Source organism: Thunnus thynnus, chromosome 17 (genome assembly GCF_963924715.1).
Source record: "Thunnus thynnus chromosome 17, fThuThy2.1, whole genome shotgun sequence".
In the NCBI taxonomy this organism is placed as follows: domain Eukaryota; kingdom Metazoa; phylum Chordata; class Actinopteri; order Scombriformes; family Scombridae; genus Thunnus; species Thunnus thynnus.
This window is the reverse complement of record NC_089533.1, coordinates 27,482,863-27,509,682: the sequence shown is the minus strand read 5'-3', so window position 1 is coordinate 27,509,682 and position 26,820 is coordinate 27,482,863. Positions and strand designations below refer to the sequence as shown.

The 26,820-nt window shown below is 39.3% G+C and overlaps 1 protein-coding gene across 1 annotated transcript; it reads left to right on the top strand.

Moving 5' to 3' along the window:
- The first annotated feature begins 2,124 nt into the window (after positions 1–2,124).
- Positions 2,125–25,739, top strand: LOC137168432 (TANK-binding kinase 1-binding protein 1-like). Its single transcript, XM_067571012.1, has 13 exons — positions 2,125–2,901; positions 14,246–14,486; positions 14,615–14,746; positions 16,475–16,579; positions 16,698–16,848; positions 17,438–17,631; positions 19,407–19,474; positions 19,585–19,691; positions 20,388–20,578; positions 20,688–20,966; positions 22,767–22,847; positions 22,929–23,156; positions 24,345–25,739. Exons 2-13 carry the CDS (start codon positions 14,253–14,255, stop codon positions 24,471–24,473), a joined length of 1,899 nt encoding a protein of 632 aa, XP_067427113.1. The 5' UTR covers positions 2,125–2,901; positions 14,246–14,252; the 3' UTR covers positions 24,474–25,739.
- The last annotated feature ends 1,081 nt before the right edge of the window (positions 25,740–26,820 follow it).

The following is a 26,820-nucleotide window of genomic DNA, read 5'->3' as shown; positions in this document are numbered from 1 at the left end:
TGCTGCTACTTCATATTAAAAGCATTCCACTGGTGAAACATGGGGTGGCTTTTATCATGAAGAAGTCACAAAGGGCTGACCACAATTGATGATGCATTAGTTTTTGGGGGAGCCAAACGCTGTTTTAGTCTGGATGGAGGGCCAAAACAGAGAAAAGATGCATTTACAAATTTAGCTCACTGAGTGTGGACTTGGTCTCAGTGTCCCAACACTTTCTCACCAAATAAATAGATTTAGCATTAACAAAGAACCTGTCAACAGTTAACTCCCACACAACTACATAGGATACATAGTGTGTACTTACAGTAGTAGTATGTACATTTTATTTGCATATAGTATGGCATATGAGCACAATTTAAAACCTATTGTGGATCTGAAAATAGTAGTGCTATACATGTTCAAGAATAAAGAATTACTGTCACTCTGCACTGCCATCACCAGCCACCATGATCATCCCCCCTCTCTGTTTCTGTGTGGTGGATTCAGTCTATTTCGGTTAGAAGTGCTGTTCAGGATCAGAGCTAAATGTAGGCCAGTGGAACCAATGTGACTAATGTTTGAGAAGATGACACAGTTAGCTTCAAAAAGCTGACAAGCAGACAGACATTCAGCTCCCTCATCCAAAACCACAGTGACAGCAGGCCAAAGGGACTGTGGTTAGAGTCACTGTTGGTTCACTGCCATCCAGCTGAGATTCACCTTTAAGACCAATACAAGGTAAATGGCATTCCTCCAAGTTAAACCGATGAATTACAGTGGGATAAAAGACTATATTTAACAGTCACCACACTTATGCTTTTGAATTACCAATTTTATAGCTCATTTATGTTTTTTCCTTTTCATCTTTTAATCAAATGACTCCAAGTAATGAATAAGGGTTGCTAGTACTGCTGATTGCACTGAGACACAAATCTGCAGCTTTCAGCTCTTTGTTTTAGTTCGCCAGTCCATGCCATAATAATCCCAACAGCTATCACCAACTAAGAGATATTAAACCATGACAGCCTCTTCTAGCTCACAATATATATTTATATGCTACCTGCCCACTGTGAAATGGTAAAAAGGTGAAGAAAATAATAGTGGCCAGTGAAGAAAGAAATATTTAGAAAGCCAAAGAAAGCCACCTAAAATCTGACTGTGACTCCCAGATAAATAAAACTCCCTTTTGATTTTCATTTAGTGAACAAGTTCAGGTGCAGAAGTCTTGCAAGTAAGTGAGACTCAACGTTATTTGATGCTGCCGGTTGTGGTGTCTTATAGGTTCAATGTGTATTGGCCACCTGATCCAAACAAATAGGGGGCAGCATATCAGCATGTCAAATCTGTTATTTCTTCACATTCTGTTGATAATTTTAGTTAATTTTGGAACATTTCAAACTAAAATTCTGGCCAATTCGTACACATTAAACCTTTAACAGCTAACTGAAATAAAACTATGTTTTTGTTTTCCTGCTACATTATACACTGTAAATCACCTTTCTTGTGAAAAATCAGCAACCAAAGGTAAGACATTTATATTTATGTTTTTTGGTTTTGTGATGACACCCGCCACGGAATCCTTGTTTCCATACAGTCGATCAAATCTTTGCATAAAGCTTTAACATGGCATTCTATAGGCAGAGCAGATGGTCACACTGAGCCTCATAGCGTCCTGCTACACAACACAAGAGCCACAGACTCTGAACAACCCACATCAGCTTTTCTGCTAGTCTCCTTCTTATCTAACTTAAAAAGATGAGCACATCTTGTCCTGCACCTTAGCTTGTTGAATGAGCCACCAAACAAACAAAAAGTGCACCGCTAACACTAATATCTCAACAACTATTATTAGATTGCCATAAAATGTGGTATAAATATCCATGGTGCCCATTAAATGAGTCCTAATTCTGACTTTATTTTTTTTATCTAGCATCATCACTGAGGGGAATATTTCTCTAACAATCATTCACCTTTAAAGAGACACATCTGCATTAATGGCAACACTACAGACTGCATCTCTGCTTTAGTGTATGTGTATTGAGCTCCATTTCCAAGTCAAATGCCTTTCCACATTCATTATTATCTATTTATAACGTTGATGTCATGACGTATCAGCGTGTTTGAGTGTGTGTACGTGCATGTGTGTGTGTGTGTGTCTGCTTATACAGGAGGCAGTGATGAGGCAGATGTGACATACTGTTTATATGTCGACACAAATACAACTCAGCATATTATCTATAAAAGACTGGACAGCGTTAGCTTACTCAGAAAATTTCTTTTTTTTTATTCAACTAAAGCAACAATTGTTATGCAGAGGATAGAGGAACTGAATGAAAAGCTTTAGCTACAATTTAAAAATTTTACAATAAAATTTTTACAAAAAATGAAAGTCAGGCATCAACGAATTCATCCTGTGGGATGATAATGATACACAAATAAGCAAAGGGCTGAGTGACTTAACAGTGATAATTGGAGGAAATCTAGGTGTTAAGATGTTACAGTGCTGTTACAGTGTAACCCACTTCCCTGTGTGAATCTGAAAATACATATTTGCTTTGCAATATATGTATATTCTGAGGAAAAAATACATGTATCAATACAATACAATGCAGTATTTATTTTGACACATATCTGAGTGTATGAGAATATACAATATGTGCTCCTCATTTAAAACAAAGGTTTTATAAAATAGAAAATAAAACTAATGTGAGCTGCTTTTCCTCCATCTACTCTGTCACCCTCCCCTTCTCGTTATATGGTAAAAAGGGGGAGGGGGGAGGTACACACACACACACACACACACACACACACACACACACACACACACACACGGCAGCATCCTCTGCTGATGTCAGACTCCAGTCATGTCGACCCTCCTCAGCACCATTAACACCATCATCTTCATGGCTTTTCTACAGACACGTAAGTAAACAGACTCGACCGTCGTATGTGTCATTTCTCCAACTTCTCATATCATATCTGCCGCTGAAATCTGTCTGCATCTACCGTGATCTCTGCTGAAAGCCTCGTTTACCGGTGAAAATAACATTTCAGTGTTCCTTAACGGGTCAGGCTGGGATGTTTTGGTTGCGCAGCGGTGGATGCTGTCGGGGGAAGAAAGCCCAGCAGTGACGCTGACATATAAATGAGAACAATGCGAGACAAACATCACCTACAGGAGCATTTAAGTGAGAATGTGAAATAGGAAAAATGTCACCAAGCTCCGCAAAGGTTGATAGAAACTCTCTTCAGTCCCACAGATGCGCTATGCGGCGCTACATGCATATTAAAGGTGCAATTTGTACCTTTGCTTTCAGTGTCATTCTGATTATCTGCGGTCTGTACTGTAACAGCCTACAGACGGGAACATCTTCATTGAGAGGCGAGGTTTTAATAAAGCTGATACAGAGCATGGATGCACGTGCTGCGTTCAGGTGTTGTCAGTTTTCTGGAACACATCTAGGCAATGTGGAGATGGTGGGATTTTTGCAAGCGATCATCTGCCTGAAGTTTACCGTTATGCTACGAGATGAGAGGAACCTTCATTTGACGCACATGCCTTCTGTTAGAGGAAGCATGCGTTTCAGTAATTAGGCTACTGATGTATATAGGCTGTCCCCAATTTGTGCCTCTCATATATCATCATTACATCTGAGTCACAGAGCGAAGCATCTGAAAAATAAATACATTTAAATAAATATGTTTTAAAAGACCCAGAAGGTGTTTAACAAAATTTACCGCTGTTCTGAATGTTTATTCAGAATTTTCACCACCTGGATGAAAAAAAATATTTAGTTTGCTGCATGATATAAAAAGATAGTTAGCCTGTTTCCCAAGTTGCACCTCTTTTCCCTGATGCAAACAAAGGATATGTATTCTTGCTCAATTTATGCATAACATGAACCAAGATCAAAAACTGTATGATCAGTTAAATTGTTATACACTAACATTTTCATACAAAATGCATTTTCATATTTTTCTTTAATATGAATACTCTGTGTTTTACCAAAGACATAATTTCAAACAAAGAAACATAGTCACAACTTGAGAAACAGGTTAAAAATCTTAATTATTGGTGCAACATCCTGATTCATCCTGATGGTTAGAAGAGTGAGGATTCTGGAAATACCCTCTGAACAGCAGTAAGGGTTGTTAAATGCTTTTCTGGGTTTTTACTTATTTCTTGGAACATCAGATGTTTGTAACTCTGCTCTGTGTGTTATAATGATTTATAATGTAAATTATACAGAAAAAGGGGATAAATAAAGCAGAAAAATATTAAAAATACAATTCTTTTTGAAGAGTAGTCTGTCTTTGACTATTTATCGATGGCTAGAGGATATCTTTCTTGCTCTTTCTTTGTATTATTACAGTACTATCATATAATACTCTGTGTGGTGTATAATATCATTTACTGCTTTACTATTTTCTTAAATAGAATTGATTTTTGTTCATGTTGGTAGTTGTTTACCTTATATTGGTTGCTAGCAATCAAAGTTTACCACTTTTTTATTTACCATCACATCACTGCCTGTCACCCAAGGCTGGATTATTAATCAGGCAAAGAGGACAACAGCCTTAAAGCTCCAGCTCAATGTGTGTCAGTAGACATGGCAGTTTGTGGCCTTCTGACTGTGTGTGAATCTGTTTGGGAATATGCTCCTCTAAATCAGAATATCAACTTAAATGAAAAAATGGTGATTATTATCTTACCTTGTGAAGCTCCATGTCAAAATATTGTTGTAAGAGGTTAAAACTTGTAGTATGAAGAACAACTTTATTTTGAGACCAGCACATTTTAGCTTGTAGCCTTCATCATGGTCATCCAGGCCACAAGCCAAAGATTCAGTCATTTAAACATGTTAATGCCAAAAGCAGCATGGAAACACCTCTAAAACTGGATTTAATATTAAACTCTATAGTTAATGACATAGACAAGCTGTGGAGTACTCATAAAATAAATATGTTTTAAAAAAATATTGCCAGCCTGAATCACATACGATTTTAATTAAAAAGTGCATTAGCCTGTACACATGGACCCTAAATATGCTTTCTTCATCCCCATCTGCTTTGTGCCTCCTGTCTCTCCAGCAGTGACCTGGTCTGCCTCCTCTCGGCCCACATCAGTGTTTAGTGTGATTAGTTGGGAGTCAGATGAATGACTTTGTGCAGTGACCTACTAGCCATACTGCTCATGCATTTGTGAACAGGACGCATTAGCACACACACAACCCATATGCACACAAACACACACAGGTCGATTAATGGGCTGTCTGTTAGTCATTGGCATTTCAGACTGTCTCTCATCGCTGGGAAACAAACGATCAATTCAGCTGACCAAGCCAGTTCTAAAAGTGTGTGTGTGTGTATGTGTGTGTGTACACTGTGTGTTGGATGAGGTCAAACTTTTATTTAAAACAATTCTTAAATGATCCACAATTGAGCTGGTGTAAACTCACCGTTGTCCCAAATTTCTAGCTGTGCTGGAGGTCTATATCTGAGTGAGCAGCTATTTAGTTTCTGTTGTTTGGCAATGCTGAGCATAGGGGCAATATACTGAGCATTTCATCCCTGATCCATGTGACTGATTCACTTTGTGCTGAGATCAGCATTGGGCAAGTTACTTGAAAAATGTAATCATGTACACATTGCATATTATGCTTTTAAAAAGTAATCGCATTACTTTACTAATTACTCAACAGAAAAAATATTCATTAAATGGCTCGTTATTTTATTTTTGTTACGTCAAAGGTGCCCTTTAAACGACTGTCTCCATGCCCACATTACATCTTATAATAATAATAATAATAATAATAATTAGGCTATACATTTTATTTATAGAGCGCTTTTCAGTATACTCAAAGACATGTAACACATCTTCTGTGTTAAACAAGTCTACCATCTGGAGCTATACTGACCACCAACAACTAGCTTAGCATTAGCCCCAGTGACATGAAGTTCTGTTCTGTCAGTGAAGCAGCATTGTTCTCACAGTCTTCAACTCTGAACTAAACCAGCTGAGTCCTTAATGTAGCCTTACCAGCGGCTAATGCTAGCAAGCCAGCTAAGAAGACACAACATGCAAGTAAGACAACTTTGGTAGCGGCTAACTACGTCCCCACACTTCCAGCCCTTGCATCAAGCTAGCACATACTGGACTGTTCTGTCCAACCAAAGCACATCATTGTACAGCTTCAATATATAGGCTTAAACGATTCTAAAACCACAGCATCCCATTTTTATATTTAAATTTGTGTAAGTAAACAGTAAATTCAACATCTTTGGAGTTGTTGGAATGGATAGTTGTGTTACTTTTCACTTTTTTTGCTTCCATTCTGTGTGCTAAGCTAGGCTAAACACGCTCTAGAAATATGTCAGAGGTGAGAGGTGAAATTTATATTAATTCTTTCATCGCACTGGATAAGATAAACAAATGATTTATAGTGTAAAAGCACAGAGGCCCATGCCTTGTTTTTTAGTGGCATATGTTTGTAAAATACACTGTCCTACCAATTGAAAATCCTGTCATCATATCAGTAAACTAGGCTATTGTTGTTCTCTTAACTAATGCAAAATGGAGAAAATTAGTGAGTCGTGAAATCAAATGGAAGCATTTTGGATTTGATACCATAGAAATGAAAAATTGTGGATAACAGTAAGGCTCTTTGCTGACATAAAATGCAGCAGCCTTACAGTTACGTTAGCCTGTCACTTAGCAACACAGCAGAGGCACCACAAAGTCACAAAACAATGTCAATCTACAATGTAGTTTAGCATATGGCTACATGGATGGCATTCAAATGAATTCAAACAAATTTCATCTGAGTTCAAACTTAATTTCTTGAAAAAGTGACAACTCTAGTGTCAGAATATCAGATTCAGCCTATTCTGTTGCATGAAACATCAAGCAAAGATTGGGTTCAGGTTTGGCAATTTTGCTCTTTCCTTTCGCTGACTATGTCACTTGTCAATTGGGTTGAAATAAAGCAAAACATATTAAGTAGCTGAATAGTAGTAGTTGAATTTTGGTTTGGGCTAGGTTTCTCAAATTCAGCATTACCAGTCAGGTCAAGACAGGTCTTAAAGACGAGCATTCAAGTCTTAGTTTGAGGCCCTTGAAATCAGAATTAAATGTCTCAGCTCTCAGCTTTACTGTTCAATTCTCTGTCAGATGACTATAAGAATCATAATAGATGTCTAAAAGAACTGAACATCTTTTGGCTTTCTCTTTTCCCTCAAAATCAGTCTCCATTACTCATGGTTTTATAGAGGCTGACTGAAACTCATTTGGCCTCACCTGTTATTTCTCCTCGCTACACTTTCCTCTCCATCAGAAAAACTAAAACTAGCTGAAGGTGGGTGGTCTGCTCAGTCATTCCCTGGTACAGCAGCTGGATAAAGTCCAATAAGGCCAAGAGTTGCAGGGAGCTTTGCTTTACATGTGCTTGGCTGTAACAGCAGTGCTGTTTGTTTCAGATGGTAGAAGAGGATAAAGGGGTTTGAGAGTATGTTTTAAGTTGGTATTTGTGTGTATGCGTGTGGGAGGAAAGGGCAGAAGATGACCCACAACACTACAAAGTGTGTACCCAAGACCTGACTACAAAGGCGTAAAGTGAATAAGGAAAAATCTGTCCTATTTGGCAAAAATTCTTAGAGTGATGTAGTTTTGGTCCCTCTAGGAAGAGCGGTGAAAGCATTCTGTTAGATACCTGTATCTTCACATATAGAAACTTAGACAGCCCAACCTACTGTATACTGGATTTATTTTTGGGACTGTTTTTACATAAATAACGGTCCCTTAATTTTAAAAAAAAAAGATATGTATTGAGCAGGATGTGAAAAATAAGGTTGTCAGTGCTCTCTGGTGGACAAACGTCATTTAATGGTGACACAAACTGTTTCTAAATTGCCCTCAACATATCTTTGGGATTTCAGTACTGCATTTTTTATTACTATAATAAGCTTACATTGGCCAGTAATATCATCCATGCAAATGTATTGCAAGTGGTGAGGACTACATGAATACATGAAAACTTCATAACTCTTGATGTTGTGGACAAATGCCTTGCTCTACACGTGACTCATGAAAATAAAAATGGACCAAAACTTTCATTTGAAAACAATAACAGTTTGTTTAAAAGTTATATTTTATTTAAGGGGTTTGTTAGTATTTTTCATATTCACATTCCCTGTCACAGTGACAGTGACCTATTTTATTGCACTTTTTTGATGTGTGCATAAAACAAATGTTGAGTGGGAAAAAAGAAAAAAAAAGCTGCCACATGATACTCTTCTGATCAGAAGAGACACATTCATTAGTTAAATGAAGACTATGCAACTTTTTCTTGAACAGTTCCACTGTGGCCACAAGTGACAATTTCATGATGATGCCAAATGCTAAGTTGTAGTTTAACACTAGCACAAGCAGAAAAGAATCCTAACATCAGAGAATGTCTCAGAAATGTCAGTTACACAACAATATCTATTTAAAGTTTGCTAACATTAACTTAGTTTTTCCTTGTTTCAAAGGTCACACGCTTACAAATGCAACAAGTCCTCCAAACGAGCAAATAAATTGTTTTACCATTTGACTCCAGAACAATACATAAGTGCATTTTCTAATCTGGCGCTTCTGTTGGCAGTAATCAGCAGGACAACATCATTTGTCTGTGCTTTCCACATCACTGTTAAAAAATAATGATGTTTCATTACATGGCAATGCTGTGGTTAAGGTCTGGTTAGGTTTAGGCACAAAAACCACTTGGTTAGGTTCAGGGAAAGATCATGGTCTGGGTTAAAATGATCACTTAGTTGGTTAAAGTTACTACTTTCTTAAAGTTAGGAAACAAAAATCCTGTGGCCAAGTTCTCTGTTGGTTAATGCCTCTACCACCCCTCCTCCTCTGAATGAGGTATATTGTCAACTTTTATATACATCATCTGAACTGCACCACTGCTCCAGGTCATAATTACTACGGCCGCTGCATGGCATCTGTCACTCAGACGTAACTATACATTGTTTTTGGCAACTGACATTATAAGCTATAATGGACATGGAGGACAGTTTCTACAAAAGCCACCTTAGGTGGGAAGCAGTAAAGAAATAATGTCCCAGACTTTCCAATCTAGTCTTATGATTCTAAAACTGACTTACTGATTGTTAACTCACCAGGACAATGCAACACATTAACTACACTCTACACTTCACTAGAGTTGGACCCAATCCTGAAGCTTTCGCAGTGGCACCAACCCACCCTGAAACCTGATAGTTTGTTGGGATCCATCTGGTGTTGTAGAACTCTAATTCGTTGTTGAAACAAACTCACCTAAAATGTACACAACATTTGGATGGAAAATTACCTTTTTAGACACTTCTTGGTCATTCAGGCATTTGCAATGCTTGAATCAGATAGTTCAGATACACTTCAAATGTTTCTAAAGGATTTGTAGGGAAATGAATACAGTCAGTGTCCTCACAATAAAAACGTGTGTGTGTTATATGTAGAGAAGGTCACATGACTCTAGTTACAAAACGGAACATTATCTTCATTTTTATTACTTCTCTCACCCATTCTCTCTTTCTCTCTTCCTCACTCTTTCTCTCTCCATGTCATATTCTGTCAGCCTCAGTTGTTCTGATTTCCTCTCTCATCCATCCGTGTCTCTGTCACCCTCATTTTAAGCCTCCGTCTCCCTCTGTCTCTCTTTGCTCTGTAGCTGACTGCTCATTGTGTGTGTGTGTGTGAGTGAGTGAGTGTGTGCATACACCCCCACCCCTACACACACACACACACACACACTGAAGTAGCCTTCAGCTGTGCTCACAGATATGGTGCCATGTCCTCAAGGACTCTTTCTCTCTCCTGCTCTCTCCTTTTTTCATCCTTGCTTTGCTTTTATCATGATTGAGCAGCTTTCTTTCTTTCTTTGTTTCTTTGTTTCTTTTTTTCTTTCTTTCTTTCTTTCTTTCTTCCATCATCTGTTTAATTCAATTAATTTAAGCGCGCCTTCTGTCGTCTGAAATAAAGCCCTTGATGCTGAGAAATATGTTTCTTTTTCCCATGAAGGTCAAAACCTTGTCTTCTTTACTATTACTGGTTTGTAGTGGTGTTGGATTAGAAGATTAAATGCTGTGTCAATGGTCAGTTGAAGCTTGTAGTCTTAATGGCAAAGAGGTCAAAGACCACTTCACATAACAAATGCTATATATTTAATGGATATGGCTGCAACCTACTAACAAAATAGATCACAAGATGAAATGTGCTAGTGCCTGGTGGCATACCATGAGAATAACTGGTGCACACAAATAAGCAATTTGTGCTCTTAAATTAATTTCCTGACTTAGTGTGGACTTGGTATGTGGTCAAATAACTTAAGTTGTGCACACAAACAAGTAGTTTTATACATTATATTTGATATCCCTCAACAATAACATTATGTTCTGTTAATTTTTCCATACAAACTATTAATTCAGGAGAATAAATTTAAAAGAGCACAAATTCATTTGTTTACCCATGACACCATATAGGTTTGGCTTTCACTGAAAGACTTGTCTTTAAATGCACAATATGTAATTTCTGCTGCTTGGGGTCTCAATCAAAACAATAACAAAAGACAGAGTGTGATGATGTTGTAAAGTAGCATGGGATCATGGGAGTTGTTGTCTTTATTGTTAAACAACCAGCTTCTCCGGGATAGGATTACTTCAGTGTTCATCGTTCAGGATGTTTTTACCGGGAGCTGCATTATCCGAGGTCTCCTCCTCCCCAGAACAAAGAGACCCACTGATTAAAACAGGTAAAAACACTTAATAAAGCAGTTTCACATAAAAAATCAGTGTTCCTCCAACGCTGTTCGGTGAGCACAGGATGTCCAGTAGAGGCTGCTAGCAGAGCTGCTGATAACGTTTGCTCAGCTTGTTTCTCTGATAACTTAAGATCCAGGCATTCAGCAGGTTTTTACTGGGAGCTGAATTATCTACAGAGGTCTCCTCCTCTCCAAAACAAACGTGGCTACATGGGATTTAACAGTAAACTGTGGTCATTTGGTATTTGACTCTTAAAATACAGCAGTGTTTGGCTCTTCTTCATGTTTTATAATATGTTTCCTTTAATGACGTATTTTCTATGTTGAATTTCTTAATATTGAAATAAAAATCTAATGACATAAAACCCTGGTGGTTGACTATGACTATGATGACTATGACTACGTGGTCAGCATGGATCCTGCACACTCTATGATGAGAGCCAGTCCCACTGAGTTTTGTGTTTGACCGCAGGGGGTTGTGGGTAACACAGACCGTTAGCCCATTAATAAATGAAACAACCATGTGATGAAGACATATGGCCATGCTCTGATCTGCCCTTGGCTGGCACTGTGTGTGTGCTCTTGCAAAAAAAAAAAAAAAAAAAAGTCAATAAAGATGAGTGAATTGAGTTGGAAATTGAGAGGGAGATATGGAGGAAGAGTCGGATAGATAGACGATAGACACACGCAGTGTGTGGGTTGAATGTGTGTGTGTGAGAGACAGAGTCTGTGGGCTGTGTGAGTGGGAGTTATCTGCAGAGAATGCTTTGACCTCTCTCCCTCTCTGCTACTGCAGCTGTTTTCATGCTCTGCATTCACACTCACACACACACGCACACACACATACACACACACACACACACACACACACACACACAAACTGAACAAAGGAATACTAGCATATTGGTGAAGGAGAGAGAGGGAACTGTTTCACTTCAAATGATCAAAATTGTATGAATCATAATTTTATGATTCTATTCTACAATACTGTGCTCTTGTGTTTAAACAACTCACTGGCCTCAGAACTGAAACTGGCCTTCAGGTGCAGCACTGTGGCAGCCTGCTGCTCCTTAACAGTCAGGATGTGTCAAATGCACAGAGCAGCCACTAAGACTAATGTATTATAACTTCACCATGTCCTCCAACCTAAATGACAAAACAGGTTGTGTCATAACAATCCTATTTTCAGGGCTTTGTTGGGGGGGGGAATGCATGTTTTCATTTATTTGCATCAAGTCCTCCTAATTAAATAACAGTTGTTTGTCTGTGCACTCCAGAGTGACACATAGAAGCATTTTTACAGTATCAGCAGGGTGACATCATTTTTCTGTGCCTTCCACAATTGTTACAACACAGTGTTGAAAAATAAATATGTTGTATGATTTGACAACAAAGTGGATAAAGGTTTGGTTAGGCACAAAGAACAACTGACTAGGTTAGGTTAGAGAAAGACCATTGTGTTACGATAAGATTGTGGCGTCATTGTCAACCCAAGAGGAACTTCGTTGTAATGGGTTAGGTGATGATTGTGGTCATGGTTTTAAAAAAAACCAATGTTGACTCATGGTTTGAAGCAGGATCCACCCTGATCTCCCCCCTGTGTGGACTTTGTTGCTCATCAATAATGTCCTGATTTCCTCTTTTGCTCCTGTCATAATTACTGTGGCCTCTAGAGAGTGCTGACACTTCACTTCTTCTGTTTAAATGTGACATGAGATCAATACTGCCTGCCATATGTTAAATTGCATTCTGTGGTATGGGGATTTCTGCATGACTATCTGCTGTTGTAAATGAATAGAGGCATGGCTGTAGTGAATTTTGTGTAAGATGTTCATGTATGAAATGTTAATGTGCCGCAGAGCTGCACGCTCCATCCTGCTCTCCCAACACTGCTGCTCAGATCTCCTCCGGCTCAGGATCTGAAGGCTGGTTTTTTTCTGCAGATAAATGCAGCTTTAATCTTACATAGTCAGACCTTTGTCCCATTAACATAGACCTAGACTTTTGTTTCCTGCTTGCTGCCATCTTGTCACTTGTTTAGAGCTAGAAAATCGGAATTTGGGCAAAGGAGTAGAGTTCAGGCTGCACCAACAGCAGATCCACAGTTGAGAGCTGTCAATCATGCCACAACAGTAACTTTCAAAGTTGTTACCCAAAAGTGAGATGTTAAGGCCCTACTGCTTGTGGAAACAAATCTATTATTGTTGCAATTTTACAGAAAAGTTATAAATTATACTGCATTTCATGAAACATCTCTACCGCCATTATCCTCTGTCACTGTACTTGCACTCACTGCCAAACAGCATCTCTCTCATCTCTGTGATTTGTATTATTTTGCTGCGCAGATATAAAACAAGAATATAAACAATATTTCCTGAATGAGGGGTCTTGCTCTCTCAAACCAGCTGGACACAGGATATCCCTGCGATTTTGTGTGTCAAAGTTCAATCAGATTGAATTCTGCATCAAGTGAAAGAAGTGGATCAATTTGCAACTGGAAGCGAATGTATCTCATCCTGTTCCACATAGACTTGAATGAGAAGCCAAAACCAATCTGACTGCTACATAAGGCCAGTTTCTGCAGGCTCTCCTCTCTCCACTTCCAACCAGCCAGCATGCTGTGGTCTGCACTTTTGTAATATATTGTAAATAACATCATGCAAGTACCGATATAATACCAATGCACCCATACTGCTGTGTTATACTGATTGTGGCAGCCACATTTGTGTTCAGGCATTAAAATGCATTGAGATGAATATTTCACATTTGTTAATTTCTTGGATTTCCTAAAGATAAGGCTGTTGTTATATTTTTCTTGTTAACAAATCCAACCTGTCATGAGCCCCATGTCATCAAACCTGCTGACCATACTGGAAGTCTGGAGCTCTTGGAAAAGCTCATTCATTTCTGGACACACATTGACTGGTCATTTAAGGAGACTTATGAATATGAATATGATACAGTGATGCCTCGCTAACATAGAAGCATTAGTCCAAGCTTACTGATCCTGTCTACTGCAGGTTTAGTTTTAGAAATTAGATGCCGATGTTTACCACATAACCATGGCAACCGCCAGTGAGAGGCAGGGGGCAGGAGAGAGGAAGTAGTTTGTGACAGCAGATGGGAAACCAAACCTTTGGCTGGCGGGCTCAGTGGGCTCCTGGCTGCAGTTTGAAAACACGCACACACACACACACACACACACACACACACACACACACACACACACACACGCACTCTCTGGCTGTCACCTCTGCCAGAACATGGAGCTTGGCAGATTTATTGTCATTATTGCCCCTGCTGTGTGAGGTGGAGAGTGCAAAGTGACACGCTGAGCTGACATGGCTCATCTTTCTGTCTTTCTTTCTGTCTGTCTGCCATAAGTCCATTCTGTGTTTTCTTCACTACATTACCCAGAGATCAACTTCAACTCTTTTCGTATTCCTTCCCCTCTCTTACAGGTAACTGATGATGGATCTGTTTGGCAGAGGAGAGCTTGGGCTGCTGGGAGGTGGAGAGGGGCTGAGAGATGATGTGGGCGTATCTGGGATCAGCTGGTCGGCCAATCGGCTGCCAGATGACATGTACCCAGCGTCAGGATTGGCCCTGGCTGCCGCCTATCATGACATCAAGACCCGGCTGGCCAGTCTGGAGAGGGAGAACAGCAGCATCAAAAGGAAACTCAAACACTATGAGTTTAAGGTGGAGAGCAGCACAGCACACACACACACACACACACACACACACACACACACACACACACAGAAGGCTTGAATGCATTATTTCCTAGAAAGTTAATCTCTCCTCTCCTCTCCTCTCCTCTCCTCCAGTTTCCTATGATCAGTAAATTTGGAGAGGAGAGGACACTGTGTTGTTCCTGTGAGCCCATCATCAAGGATACCAGTGTTATCCAATCAGAGACCACCAACCTACAACAAAGGATCAACTCTCTCACTCAGGAGGTACCAGTAGTAGTAGTAGGAGTTGTGCAATTTATATTAATACTATAAGTTTAGTGAAAGAATCTCAACAGAGATAAAATAGAATCTGCAAGTTCTGTTCACTCCATTCCTTCCTCCCTCTAGACAATAAGTATGTTTCCATCGATCAGTTTTATTTTTTGCACATTTTCAATTTACGCATAAAAAAAACTTTGGCTAAAGTGGAAAAGTTGGTGCATTGATAAACGCGAAATGTGATAAAGCGCAGTGGAAACAGACTTAGTGAATAAATGATGACATACATGAAGCATTGAAGCTTGAGTGACTTAAATGCTACTTCACTTCAAGTACATCATCATTTATCATCAAACATCATCATCTGATGTTTTTGTTTCCTCAGTGACTTAAATGTCACTCAAGCTTCCGTTTGGGGCAATGAGGAGGCTGTAATGTTCCTCAAATTCATACATGAAACAAACAGAAATGTCGTATTTCCATCATGTTTTCCACATGGTTTTTCTCTGTTTGAGCTTTGACTGCTACTCTTTTAATGATGTCATCTTGTTGTGTCCTCTTCTGCAATGGTTTACTGGCACCGACCGGAGAATAAACGCCACCAACTGTTTATCTGGTGCACCAACTCCTAATATTCACATAACAGTTATGGATATTCTGGAAATAAGTTTAAAATTTGCTCTAAATTTGGATGGAAACTTGATTAATGACTTTTATGTGTACTTGTATGTAATACAGTTTAGTACTTAATCTGTGCACCACCTAAGTGCTGTTGAGAATTTTATCGGCTACTATTTTTGATTTAATAAGTAACCACAATAAAATAAGGAGTAAACAAAGTTTTATTTCCTAATCATTTTTAGTTTAATACTCGTCTACTCTCTTTCCTGTGCACTCTCTGTAGCTCTCTCTTTCTCTCACTCATTTTTTAGACATTCCTGTCTGTGGCAGGATGAAAAAATAAGCACCTGAAGCATCTTTAGTGTACAGCTTTCTTCTAGTCATTCTTTTGTCTACATCAGCTGGTCAACAACCACCAAACAAACTGATGAATGACAGTGTGCAAAAGAAATCAACAACAATGAACGTTGCAATACCTACCTATCATGCCTAATCTACCAAACTGAAATCTGTTGGACCTCAGTTAGCCTAGGTTAGCCTACATAGCCAACCTGTTAGCAAGCTTTAACCCTTGTTTCAGTCAAGCACAAATGTGCAGGTAATTATGATTAGCAGATCATTAAGAATCATTTCACACATCTTGGCCCACATCTTGGGTCATATTTTTGTAGTTTTGTTCATCATTTCTACTGGTTATCACCAGTCATTTCTGACATCTGGAAACATGGCTACAACAAAGTCCGAATGGGCAAGAAAGCAGTCGTAAACAAAACAAGTTTGCCTAAGGTCAAAGTTGAAACAGGAAGTTAGTTTGTAATCTGTGATGGATGTTTAGTTTCAGTTAACGGACAGTTTAGGGAATAATTTTACAATTCGCCTTTGTTTTGGCTAACTTGGGGGTTTGTTCCCAACATGTCTGATTTTTGGTGATTCTTGACCTGTCTGACTTCTTTTTAGGAATGTTGGTGCATTCCCAGTTTAATTATCTTAAGTACAATGTTATCATTACTGACAGAAATGATGGCCAAAACCACAGCTATAAACCCCAAGTTGGATTAATCAGAATTATCCTTCAAAGGCAAGTCTAAGATTACTCCTGTCTCTCTGTCTCAGCTCCAGAAGAGTAAGGAGAGAGAGGAGAGGTTGGAGGAAGTCATCCAGGCCTATGAGAAGATTCACTTGGAGAAAAGCAATGTCCAGAGAGATCTAGACAAGATGGTAAACATGTTCACACACACACACACACACACACGCATAAATATTTCTTCATAATAAAATATTATGTCAATAATATTTTGTGTGTGTTTTTGTGTGTGTGTGTGTGTGTGTGTATCAGACCACTCTAGCGGAGCAGCATGTGGAGCAGATTTGCAGTCTGGAGACTGCTCTCAGACACAGAGAAACTTCCCTTCAGAAACTCAGCGCTCAACTCCGCAGCAAAGACACACATCAGCCTCAACTCCACACTAGCCTGGATGTACCCAGAGGTGAGTTCTGTTTGATCAGCGGGGGACACAGTCAGATCATGGTAGTATTAGCAAGAGCAGCTTGCCTGGATCTGGAGTCTCTGGAGTTTCTGGTTGTCCAGAAACTGATCATGTCCAAGAATCACCATAAAACGGTGATATGACATTTTTGCACTTTGAGTTTTTGTACAGATTTAACAAACAAAATACATTGTATTAGTGAGCTTTAGAGGTGCTGGTGGATAGATTTTCTCACCTTTGGACAGAGCCAGGTTAACTTTTCCAGCTTGTTTCCAGTCTTTGTCTAAGCTAAGTTAGCCAGCTGCTGGCAGTAGCTTTATATTTAGCATACAGACATGAGAGTGTATCAATCTTCTCCTCTAACTGTCAGCAAGAAAGCAAATGAGTGTATTATATTTCATTACAGTTTTGGACTGATATACCAAAATAAAAAAATGCCAAATACCAAATAAACACCCAAACCCAACATGACTGAAAACCACAACATCTAAAAAGACAGTGCTGATGATTTAGGAATTGAAGTTTTAGATCATTGTGGAGCAGTGCTGTGTAATTCAGACTGAAGCTGTTGTCTGTGTGGTGTTGTCAGAGGGGCGCGGGCCGACCTTGCAGAGCTCCCGCAGTCTAGACGCCCTGTCAGATCTGAAGCTGCAGCGACTGGAGGCCGAGCTGGAGGGGGCGCGACACCAGGCCGAGGGAGCATGTCAGAGAGAGAAGGAGCTGAGAGCCGAGCTTCAGAGGCTGCAGCAGGAAGTAGCCCAGCTACAGGAAGCACAGAGACAGGTAGGCTGGATGATTGCGTTTGGTAGGCCTCCAGACCCTTGCCATTTTGGCACATTTGACAGACATTCACACATTCAGTGTGACTAGAATTATAAGTAGCCACATCAGTGGTCCTTGTAAATGCAGTTTTTTACTGGTAATGGGAACAATGGAATGGGGCATAAGATGATACCAGGAATTAGTCATGATGGGAATGCAGTGAATTAAATAAACAAACACGATGAAATTGACTGGAATTTAGGAATTAACTACACATTTAGGTGACAGCAATAGCATATATTGCAAATTTAGGCCAATGAATAAATTGAAAAATGAATAGAGGAAAATAACTTCACCAACCTATTCATTAACACATAATGTCTCTCTCAAGTTTTTGCAAATGTGTTTGTGACAGTTGCCATTGTTGTTTGTCACAGTTAGGGTTCCATCATTATAATGCAGTTGTGATCATGGACTGACAACTGTTGAAGGTGATGTAGTTAAAAGGATACATGTGGTGAAATTTTATATTTTTCTAATTTTCAAAAAAAAAAAAAAAAAGGAAATGACCAAAACTGACAATACTCACTAGAACACCAAATGTGTATTAATCAGCTTTTGAAAATAGTCCCCAACAAATGCACTATTTCCTCCTGTTTGAGTAATATTTGCTAAAAACTACAGTGACCAGTTGTTTTGGGAAATTTTAGGAAATTGAGATTATGTATTGTATTTGTGACCCATTTTTAAAGATTTACGCCTTCAAAAACCAAGGGGTGCCACAGACATCATGTTTCTTCAATTGTTTAGTCTTTGTATGATGAACGATCAATAACTCTGAAAATCCCAAAATGTATGATGATTTTGACTTGTAGTAGTTTCACCTTTTTCATATTAGTGAATCACATGACTCCTGAGATCTGCCACCACTCACGTATTATAAACTTTTTGTGACCGTGTGCTACTTCTTTCATTTGGTCTAACTTTCAAACCCTTTCAATTGATATGGTTATTGTCAAGTTATGTCAATAATCTGTAAGCTCTCTGTTTACACGTTACTATGGATGCTATGTCCTGTAGCCTCTTCACTATGTTTTCCTGTTAAAAAAAAAAAAGACAGGTGGTCAGAGACCATCACAATCAACTGGGTGAATTTTCCTTAGACACAGATTCATATAAATTGGATTAAATTTAATGTTCACTGTGGTAATCTACTTATCAAAAGTTTCACCACTCTGCAAACTGAGAATTCTGAAATTAATGGATATCAATGTCTAACAATCTGAAAATATTTGTTGAGCATAAAATTTCATTATTGAACTTGGTAGTAGTACTTTGACTTATTAATTTGAATGTTTCAGCTCCTGTTTATAGATAAATCTACAACCTGCTGATACTGAGGAAAGTCTGTTAGGGCCCAGACTATAAATTTAACGTGTTTCCCATTGACCAACAATCATACATATCTTAGAAAATTTTCCAAACCATGTTTTTAGCTTAACAGAAAATGAACTTCACCAAAGATTCACTTACTAGCTTTTGCCAGAGCTTTCAATCACATCTCATGGTCTCCACCAGTGAATGGTTGCTCAGTTGTCATGGAGATGGATCATCAGTTGATTAATGGTCAATGGACTAAAACATGTAGAGGTTTTATAACTGTTCTGTGTTATGCACGCATAAAATCCCTTCAAATACAGTAGTTTCTGTACCAGAAAGATAATCTAAGCTTGACCATATGAAGAAACGCAAATCAATAAAAATGTCTGTGATAAGTAACCACAGCTCTCTGTCAGTCACAGGAGTTGGCCCCACACTGTGAGCACTGTGATGTAGAATGGATAAAGAAAGCCGGGGACGAACAGTAAGTCTTATTCCAAAGAGGAGAACATTTGGATACCAGTCTATTGTTTGTCAGCTTGTCATTTATGTATATATATCTATTTATTCAGTCACTCTCTCTGTGTGTTGCAGGGTGAACCTAGCATTAGCCTACACTGAACTAACTGAGGAGTTGGGTCGTGTTCGCAGCCTGGCTGTGAAGCAGGTTGACCTTCTGCGGCATGTCTCACAGGAGCCAGGTAGGTCACTTGACTGGGTTTTTGATTTATACTTTATGGTATCAGTAAAAATAAGACGTTAGACGTTAGACGTTGTTAGACGTTAGAGAGACTTTCCTTCAAACATGGTGAAAATCTCGCAGTTCAAAAATCCAGAAAAATGGCCTGGGCTTCACTAACAAAGTGTATGTGTCTATTATTACATACATCCATTTATTATACTTACAGTTTTACCATAGAGTTCCAAGGTGTAGCTTATTAACTTACAGAGAGAACACAACAAAACAGTCTTCCATCAGCCTGTTACAATTATTTGAAGGTGCTGCAAGCAGTAATAATCAGTAATGTTTACCAGGAACAAAGACAGTGAGATGTGGGCTGAGCCCTAGATTTTTGCTAGCTTTTGAAACTCCTTTTGGGACTTTAGAGGAAGTAGAAAAGAATGCCAGTGAAAAGTGATGTTAAGAGCTACTTTCCCTTGAAAGCAGTCCCCAATCATTGGTCAATTGGAAAGACACAGACAGACTGAAACATGACTGAGCAGTGCATTCAAGTGGCCAGTGTTCCCAAGTAATAAGTAATTGATATGTTTTGCTGAGGAATGTCTTAATTCCCAATTGATGATGTTTACACGTTACAAGAGGTGTCCCATGGAGTATTGGGACAACTCTTTTCCAGTCCATGAATTGCTGATTCTTCTTTTTCTGCCCTCTCCAGTCTCTCGTCCTCCCCTGGCTCCTCAGCGTCTCTCCCCCACCTCCCCCCAGCGCCCTTCCCTCTCCCCCGACAGGCTCCTCCCCACCCCCTCTCCTCCACTGTCCCCAAGCGATGGCCCCGCCTCTTACTCCCATCAGCTAACCAGCAGCCGCCTACGAGCAAAGTTCCAAGGTCGCCGTAGTTACTCAGAGGTGAGATCATTTTTTTGGGTCATTTTGCAGTGAAACTTTGGGATTACTACATAGAGAAGTTTGGAGATACAGTCCTTGAAGTCTTTTGACCTCCTCCTCCTTTCCTCAGGTGTCTGACCCGTCAGCCATCCACAGGCCCCCGGTTCGCCTGATGAGGGACCCAGTATCCACCCTCCCCAAGCCCAGGCCCCTCCTGGGGGAGACGCAGGGTTATGGCCAAACCAAATCCCAGCTCCGTACCTCCTTGGTGGGCCTGGTCAGACCAGCATCGGCTCACGGAGCTGGAGGAGAGAGAGGAGGAAATGGAGGAGAGCGAGGAGGAGGCAGCAGTCTGAGCAGCAGTCCTCATCATTGTGCTCTGGACCTGGGCTTCCCCCTGGCTGCTGAGGTGCTGAGAGCTTTCACTTGCTTTTATTAAGTTAGCAACATTCCCTTTATTAACAAGCTTATACACCCACATAGTTACTTGCTGCTTCTATTGTAGGTAACCATAGAAAATGATTTGAATTATGTTCTCATAGTCAATTAGATGATACATACCGACGGGTGACAAGTTAAAGGAAAAACCAACATAGAATGTCTTAGTAAGGTGTTGGGCCACCATATGCCACCACAACAGCTTCAGTGTGCCTTGGTATTGATTCTACAAGTCTCTGAATTCCACTGGAGGGATGAACACCATTCTTCAAAAAGATATTCCCTCATTTGGTGTTTTGATGATGGTGGTAGAGAGCGATGTCTAATGTGTCAGTCCAAAATCTCCTGTAGGTGTTTAGTTGGGTTGAGATCTGGTAACTGTGAAGGCCATAGCATATGATTCACATCATTTTCATACTCATCAAATCACTCAGTGACCCTTTGCCCTGTGAATTGGGGCATTGTCATCCTGGAAGGGACCACTCCCATCAGGATAGAAATGATTCATCATAGGATAAAGGTGATGACTAAGAACAACTTTGCATTGATTTGCAGTGACCCTTCTCTTTAAGGGGACAAGTGGACCCAAACCATGCCAGCAAAATGCCCCCCACAGCATAACAGAGCCACCAGATCCCCTCACTGTAGGGGTCAAGCATTCTGATTTTTCCTTTAATTTGTCACTCGTCTGTATTAATACTTTCTCACAGGCAGGACAATATCATGGACAAAAATAATGAAATAACAAAGCCAAATCATAGGAAAACTTATGTCACTAGTAAGTGGAGCTCCACTGCTAAAAGCTACTGATTCAGTTAGTGACAATGGTTATTCAGTTCAGTCCATTCAGTTGAAGATTCAGTGTTAATGATTGGTTTGTACATGTAAGATAATGTGGGTCAGACTGTCAAGCGACCACTTGCTGAAGTATTTCACGGTGAAATATTTCAACATCTACTGGATGAATTGGCCTACAATTTTGTGCATGGTCCCCAGTGGATGTATCATAATGACTTAGATTATCCCCTAACTTATACTCAAGCACCACCAGTTGACATTTTGGTCTAGAGTAAAACGTCTGTACTGAAATGAAATTCAGTACAGACGTTGATGTTCCCTAAGAGATGACTTGTAAAAACACTTATGATCCTTCAACTTTTTTTGCATTTTTCTTTCATTTCATAGACAGTAGAGTACAGACAGGAAATGCGGGACAGACACGCAACAAAATCCCCCAACTCACTTGTCCAAAACTTTGATGTATGACCAAATGTTACCTGCTGAACAGCAGCATGTTAGCATTGTCATTGTGAGCATGCTATGCTGTTAGCATTTAGCTTAGCTGTGCCTAAGTTTGTTAGCGTGGTTGTAGACTCTAATCTCCTATACTTTCGACAAGTGAAATGTTTGGTTGGCATTTAAAACAGGATAGACATTTCTAGTTTTGAAAATTGGCATAAATTAGCACGTAGTTCAACCATAAATTTCTCTAAGTAGGGTAAAAATAGTGAGGGAGCTATACTGAAGTTTGAATGACACCAAAGTTCACTTTCAGCAGCTGTCCCATAATTACCTAATAAGTTTTAAAATTGCTATACTTTCTCATAATTAAATACTCCACTATCACTTCTGCTAACTGCTAAGTCATGTTATATTTCCTGATTGATAGAGATATACATTTTGGAGGGGATTAGACAATCAAAGACTATTCTTTCATCACATAAACATCAATTATTTTCGGAGTAATCATCATGTCCCTCCTATTATCCAGGTGCATCACTTCTGTCGCCTTGATGACCCCCCTGAGCCTACCCCACTAGTGACCCCGCCACAGTCCTCTGATGATGAAGAGGTGATGACAATGAAAGTGATGTGTGTGACTCTTGTTGTGTCTTTAAAGCAGTGTTATTCACTTTGAAGATGTCTTTTACAGGATGTATGTACATATCTATCACCGGCTGCCAGCCCACCTCAGACACTTGGTGCAACTGGGATTGGCTCATCGTCGCCTAGGGAACAGCCCCTCCACCCCTCTTTCCCATCTCCGAGGAAACAGCCCCACCATCCCTCTTTCTCGGCCCCAGAGGGCCCTGCCACCCTCTCCTGCCATCTGCCTCCCTACATGAACACTGAGCACGCTCAGTCATGGCCCTCCATTAATGTGAGTAGTTAACAGTGTTGAGGATTACATAAAGTGGTTAATAGATTCCTTGCATTCCCTGTGGGGAAACTAGGTCATTGCAGCAGCAAAAAGAGGATTTATAAAAAAAGGGAAGGGAGATGAAATACAAAACATTGTTTTATATAATACAGGACCAAAAAGGTACTCATTTCACGATAAGGAGGGTGTACAGCATACTAGCATTAGAACTTAATGAGGCAGAGAAAAACAAATCATTTGTAAATAAAAATGCATTAATACATTTTTTGGTCACCTGGGGGCAGCAGAACAAGCTATAGACACAACACTGACATATCATGTTATCAAGTTGTTATGCACAACATGTTAGCAAACAATTGCCCAGGTTAAGGCAGACACAGAGAAACACTAGCATTTATTTGGAGATCTGTTTCTGGTGACTTACTAATGAATATAAAGATGGATTTATATTTGACGGTACAGATTACAGCAGTAACAGCAGTTACAGCAGTCCCAGTGTAGCATCTACAGTGCCAAATTTCATCTGTTGGTAGCAACGCTGCAACACTAGATGGATGTATCATACATAATCATGTTGTATCATGCTTTAAAGTAAATTTTTGAGCATTGGTTCCATAGCCATGTTGTAACCCTTTATAACCCTATAAATCCAGCTGAAGTCCAATATTAACTCTCCTTTTAGCTCTGGTTTGGTCTCCACCAGCTGATGAGGGCAATATCTTTATATCTTTAGCTATTAAATGCTTCATTATGCTCACCAGCTAGATGCTTACTTTGTCAGCTGTTTGGTGCTGGGCATAGTGTACAGTGGGCTTTTTCACTGAAAAACCAGGTTTATAAGAGCAAAGTTTGCACTTTGTAAAATAAGAACAATGAGCTAAAAGAGGCTAAGAGGCTCCGTAGAGCTGATGAGAACTGCAGAGTTGGTGAATTCCCTGCAGATTTGTTACCACAAGTGACATCTTTTATATTAGACAAAATCATATGCCATAAAAATCTTGATTAATACAGCTTTAAGAAAAAATCAGTTTTGTTTTACTTTATATTTATCAGTTTTATTTGAACAGACAACCTCTGAGAGACACAAACACACCCACAGCCTCTGTGGTAGTCTGGGCACAAACTTAGTTTAGATTCTTGCTGTACTTTGGGGTTCAGTAGTTGAAAGCTGTCTTCATCTGTCTGTAGTTATGGATGGAGTCAGAAGAGAGTGCTGTTCGTAGCTGTCCTCTGTGTCAGCTGACCTTCCCAACCGGTTACCCTGACGACGCCCTCATCAAACACATTGACTCCCACTTGGAGAACAGCAAGATCTGACCTTTCTATCAAGCATTTTACACCCATTCCAACCAGAGGTGGGGATTCTACTCATCTTGATTGTTTTCTTGTTTTTTGTGGTTTGATGAGCCTGCATGCTCCTTTCAGTGCTGCCTATGGAACATGTCCAGTACAACTGCAGTCCTCTGGTACAGGGGTTACATGCCTTGGTCAAGAGGCACTTCCTTATGCCCTTCTATACAGACTGTGGAAACCAGCAACCTTCCAGTTACAGTACACCTCTGTTTTTCTACTCTTCAGGCTCAAGCGTTCATCATTTAATTTCTAGGTTGTAAATCTTTCCAAATCACTTTTGTTCATCAAGGACATGCATACATCGCATAATATCTCTCACAAAGCACCATATCAACAATTCAATAAGAGTGGCTTTTATCAAATGCTGTTTTCTCTTTTCACGACCCAACTCGACTAACGACCATTTGTATATAGACCTGAGTGCTGCAGAACTAGCAGATGTAGAAAAGACAATAGCGCTGTATCACTCAGGTACACTGAAGCTCCACTGGTAACGTAATATACTGTATATACTGGTGTGAGACAAGCACTGGAGACAGAGGACGTACCGGAAACATCCGACACATGCAGTGTCAGAGGCACCTGTTGTTTTCATGTCCCCTGTGTGCCTCAAACCACCTGGATGTCACTGCTATCATGTTTTTGTGGAGGATCAAGATTTCTGAACCTGCAATGAATGCTGGTCAAATAATTTAGACGTCAAAAATCGTCTGCACAAATAATTTTAGTGAATAAGTACAAAATATGTAGTCTAGAAGTCTTTCCAAGAATGAGAAACAGGCGGAGGGAACAAACCATGGAATTGCTTTAAGGACACAGCAAACAAGTGATGACAGTAAATGGGGCCAATCTACTGGCAACTGAAGTTCCAAAGCAAACTGTATGTAAACTCTGAAGTGTGAAATGCTCCAAAGGTACCAATGTGATTTAAAAAAAAGCACCTACTGCCATCTCCTGGTGTGGTAATGAAAGTGCCTTGGTTAAACCAAAACCTTTTACTCATCATCTCAGAATTATGACTTAACATCTCATAATTATGGCAAAGTTCCTCAGAATTATGAGTGTCCCATCATTTTTGATTATTAGTCTGATTTTTTTCTTGTTTTTTCCTATTATTGTGTGATAGTATCTCTAATTGTGAGAAATGTTAAGACTGAAGATCTCATAGTTTATGATGTATCTCATAATTATGACTTAGTACCTCTAAATATATGATAATATCTCATAATTATGATATAGTATATTATAATAAACCAATATTATTAAAGAATTTTTCCTAATTTATATTAGTCCAGATTGTTTTATTATTTGCTCCTTAATAATTATAACTTCCCTTTTATATAAATATATGTATATTACAACTACAGATTTTATCACATAATAATGAGAAACTTTATGCTTTTTTAATCTATGACATGCCATTTATGAAATATTATCTCATAAGTTATGAAAAACAATAATAGAATAATAATAAATAATTCTGGACAAACAATGAATAATCAATATGTAGTATCTCATAATAATAACTTACACCTATAAGTTATAATGTATCTCATAATTGTCTTAGTATCTCATAATAAGAATATTTCTCATAATTCTAACATACTCTATGACTATGATCATCTAACTTGTATGGATCCATATGAAATGTGTAATGAATGACACTATTAGGCATAAGCAAAACATGTTTTACTAACTTGTTTCACATTTCATTTTTACACTTGCAATAATCCACACTTATGGGTTTATATACTTTGCTTTGGGTTAAACGCAGCTCCACAGAGTTCCCCATCATACTGAAAAAACAATAAAAGGTGAAGATGAGCCACCTGCAGTGACACCAGAGAAACCTGTCAACATGTCTTCACTTATCACTTCCATTGCATCTGGACTACTGCACTGAATAGACTCATCTACAGAAACTATGGACTGAAATTTAAAGAGACTGAAAATGATTTTCTGACTCATAGCTGTTTTAGTGTTTCAAGGATGAAAGCCAAACTAATGAAGCAAAAAATGAGAGAATCTGATGTTACAGAAACAAAAATCATCTGAATAAGAACTACACAGTGAGTCATTCCTGGGACAGCAGAGATCTTACACATTTGGCTGCAAGTCACTCATGTTCAGGTGGATTTACGGTGTGATGAGCAGCAGGTCGAGGGTTCACTGCCTTGCTCAGTGACATTTCACCAGAACACTCGGCTCTGGGTGGACACACACTGCCTGTTAAATTCTCACGGATTCACCGAGTTCTTCTTCTTGGGATCATAAAACCAACAGAAAGTCCAAATCAATCTAGCATTTTAAG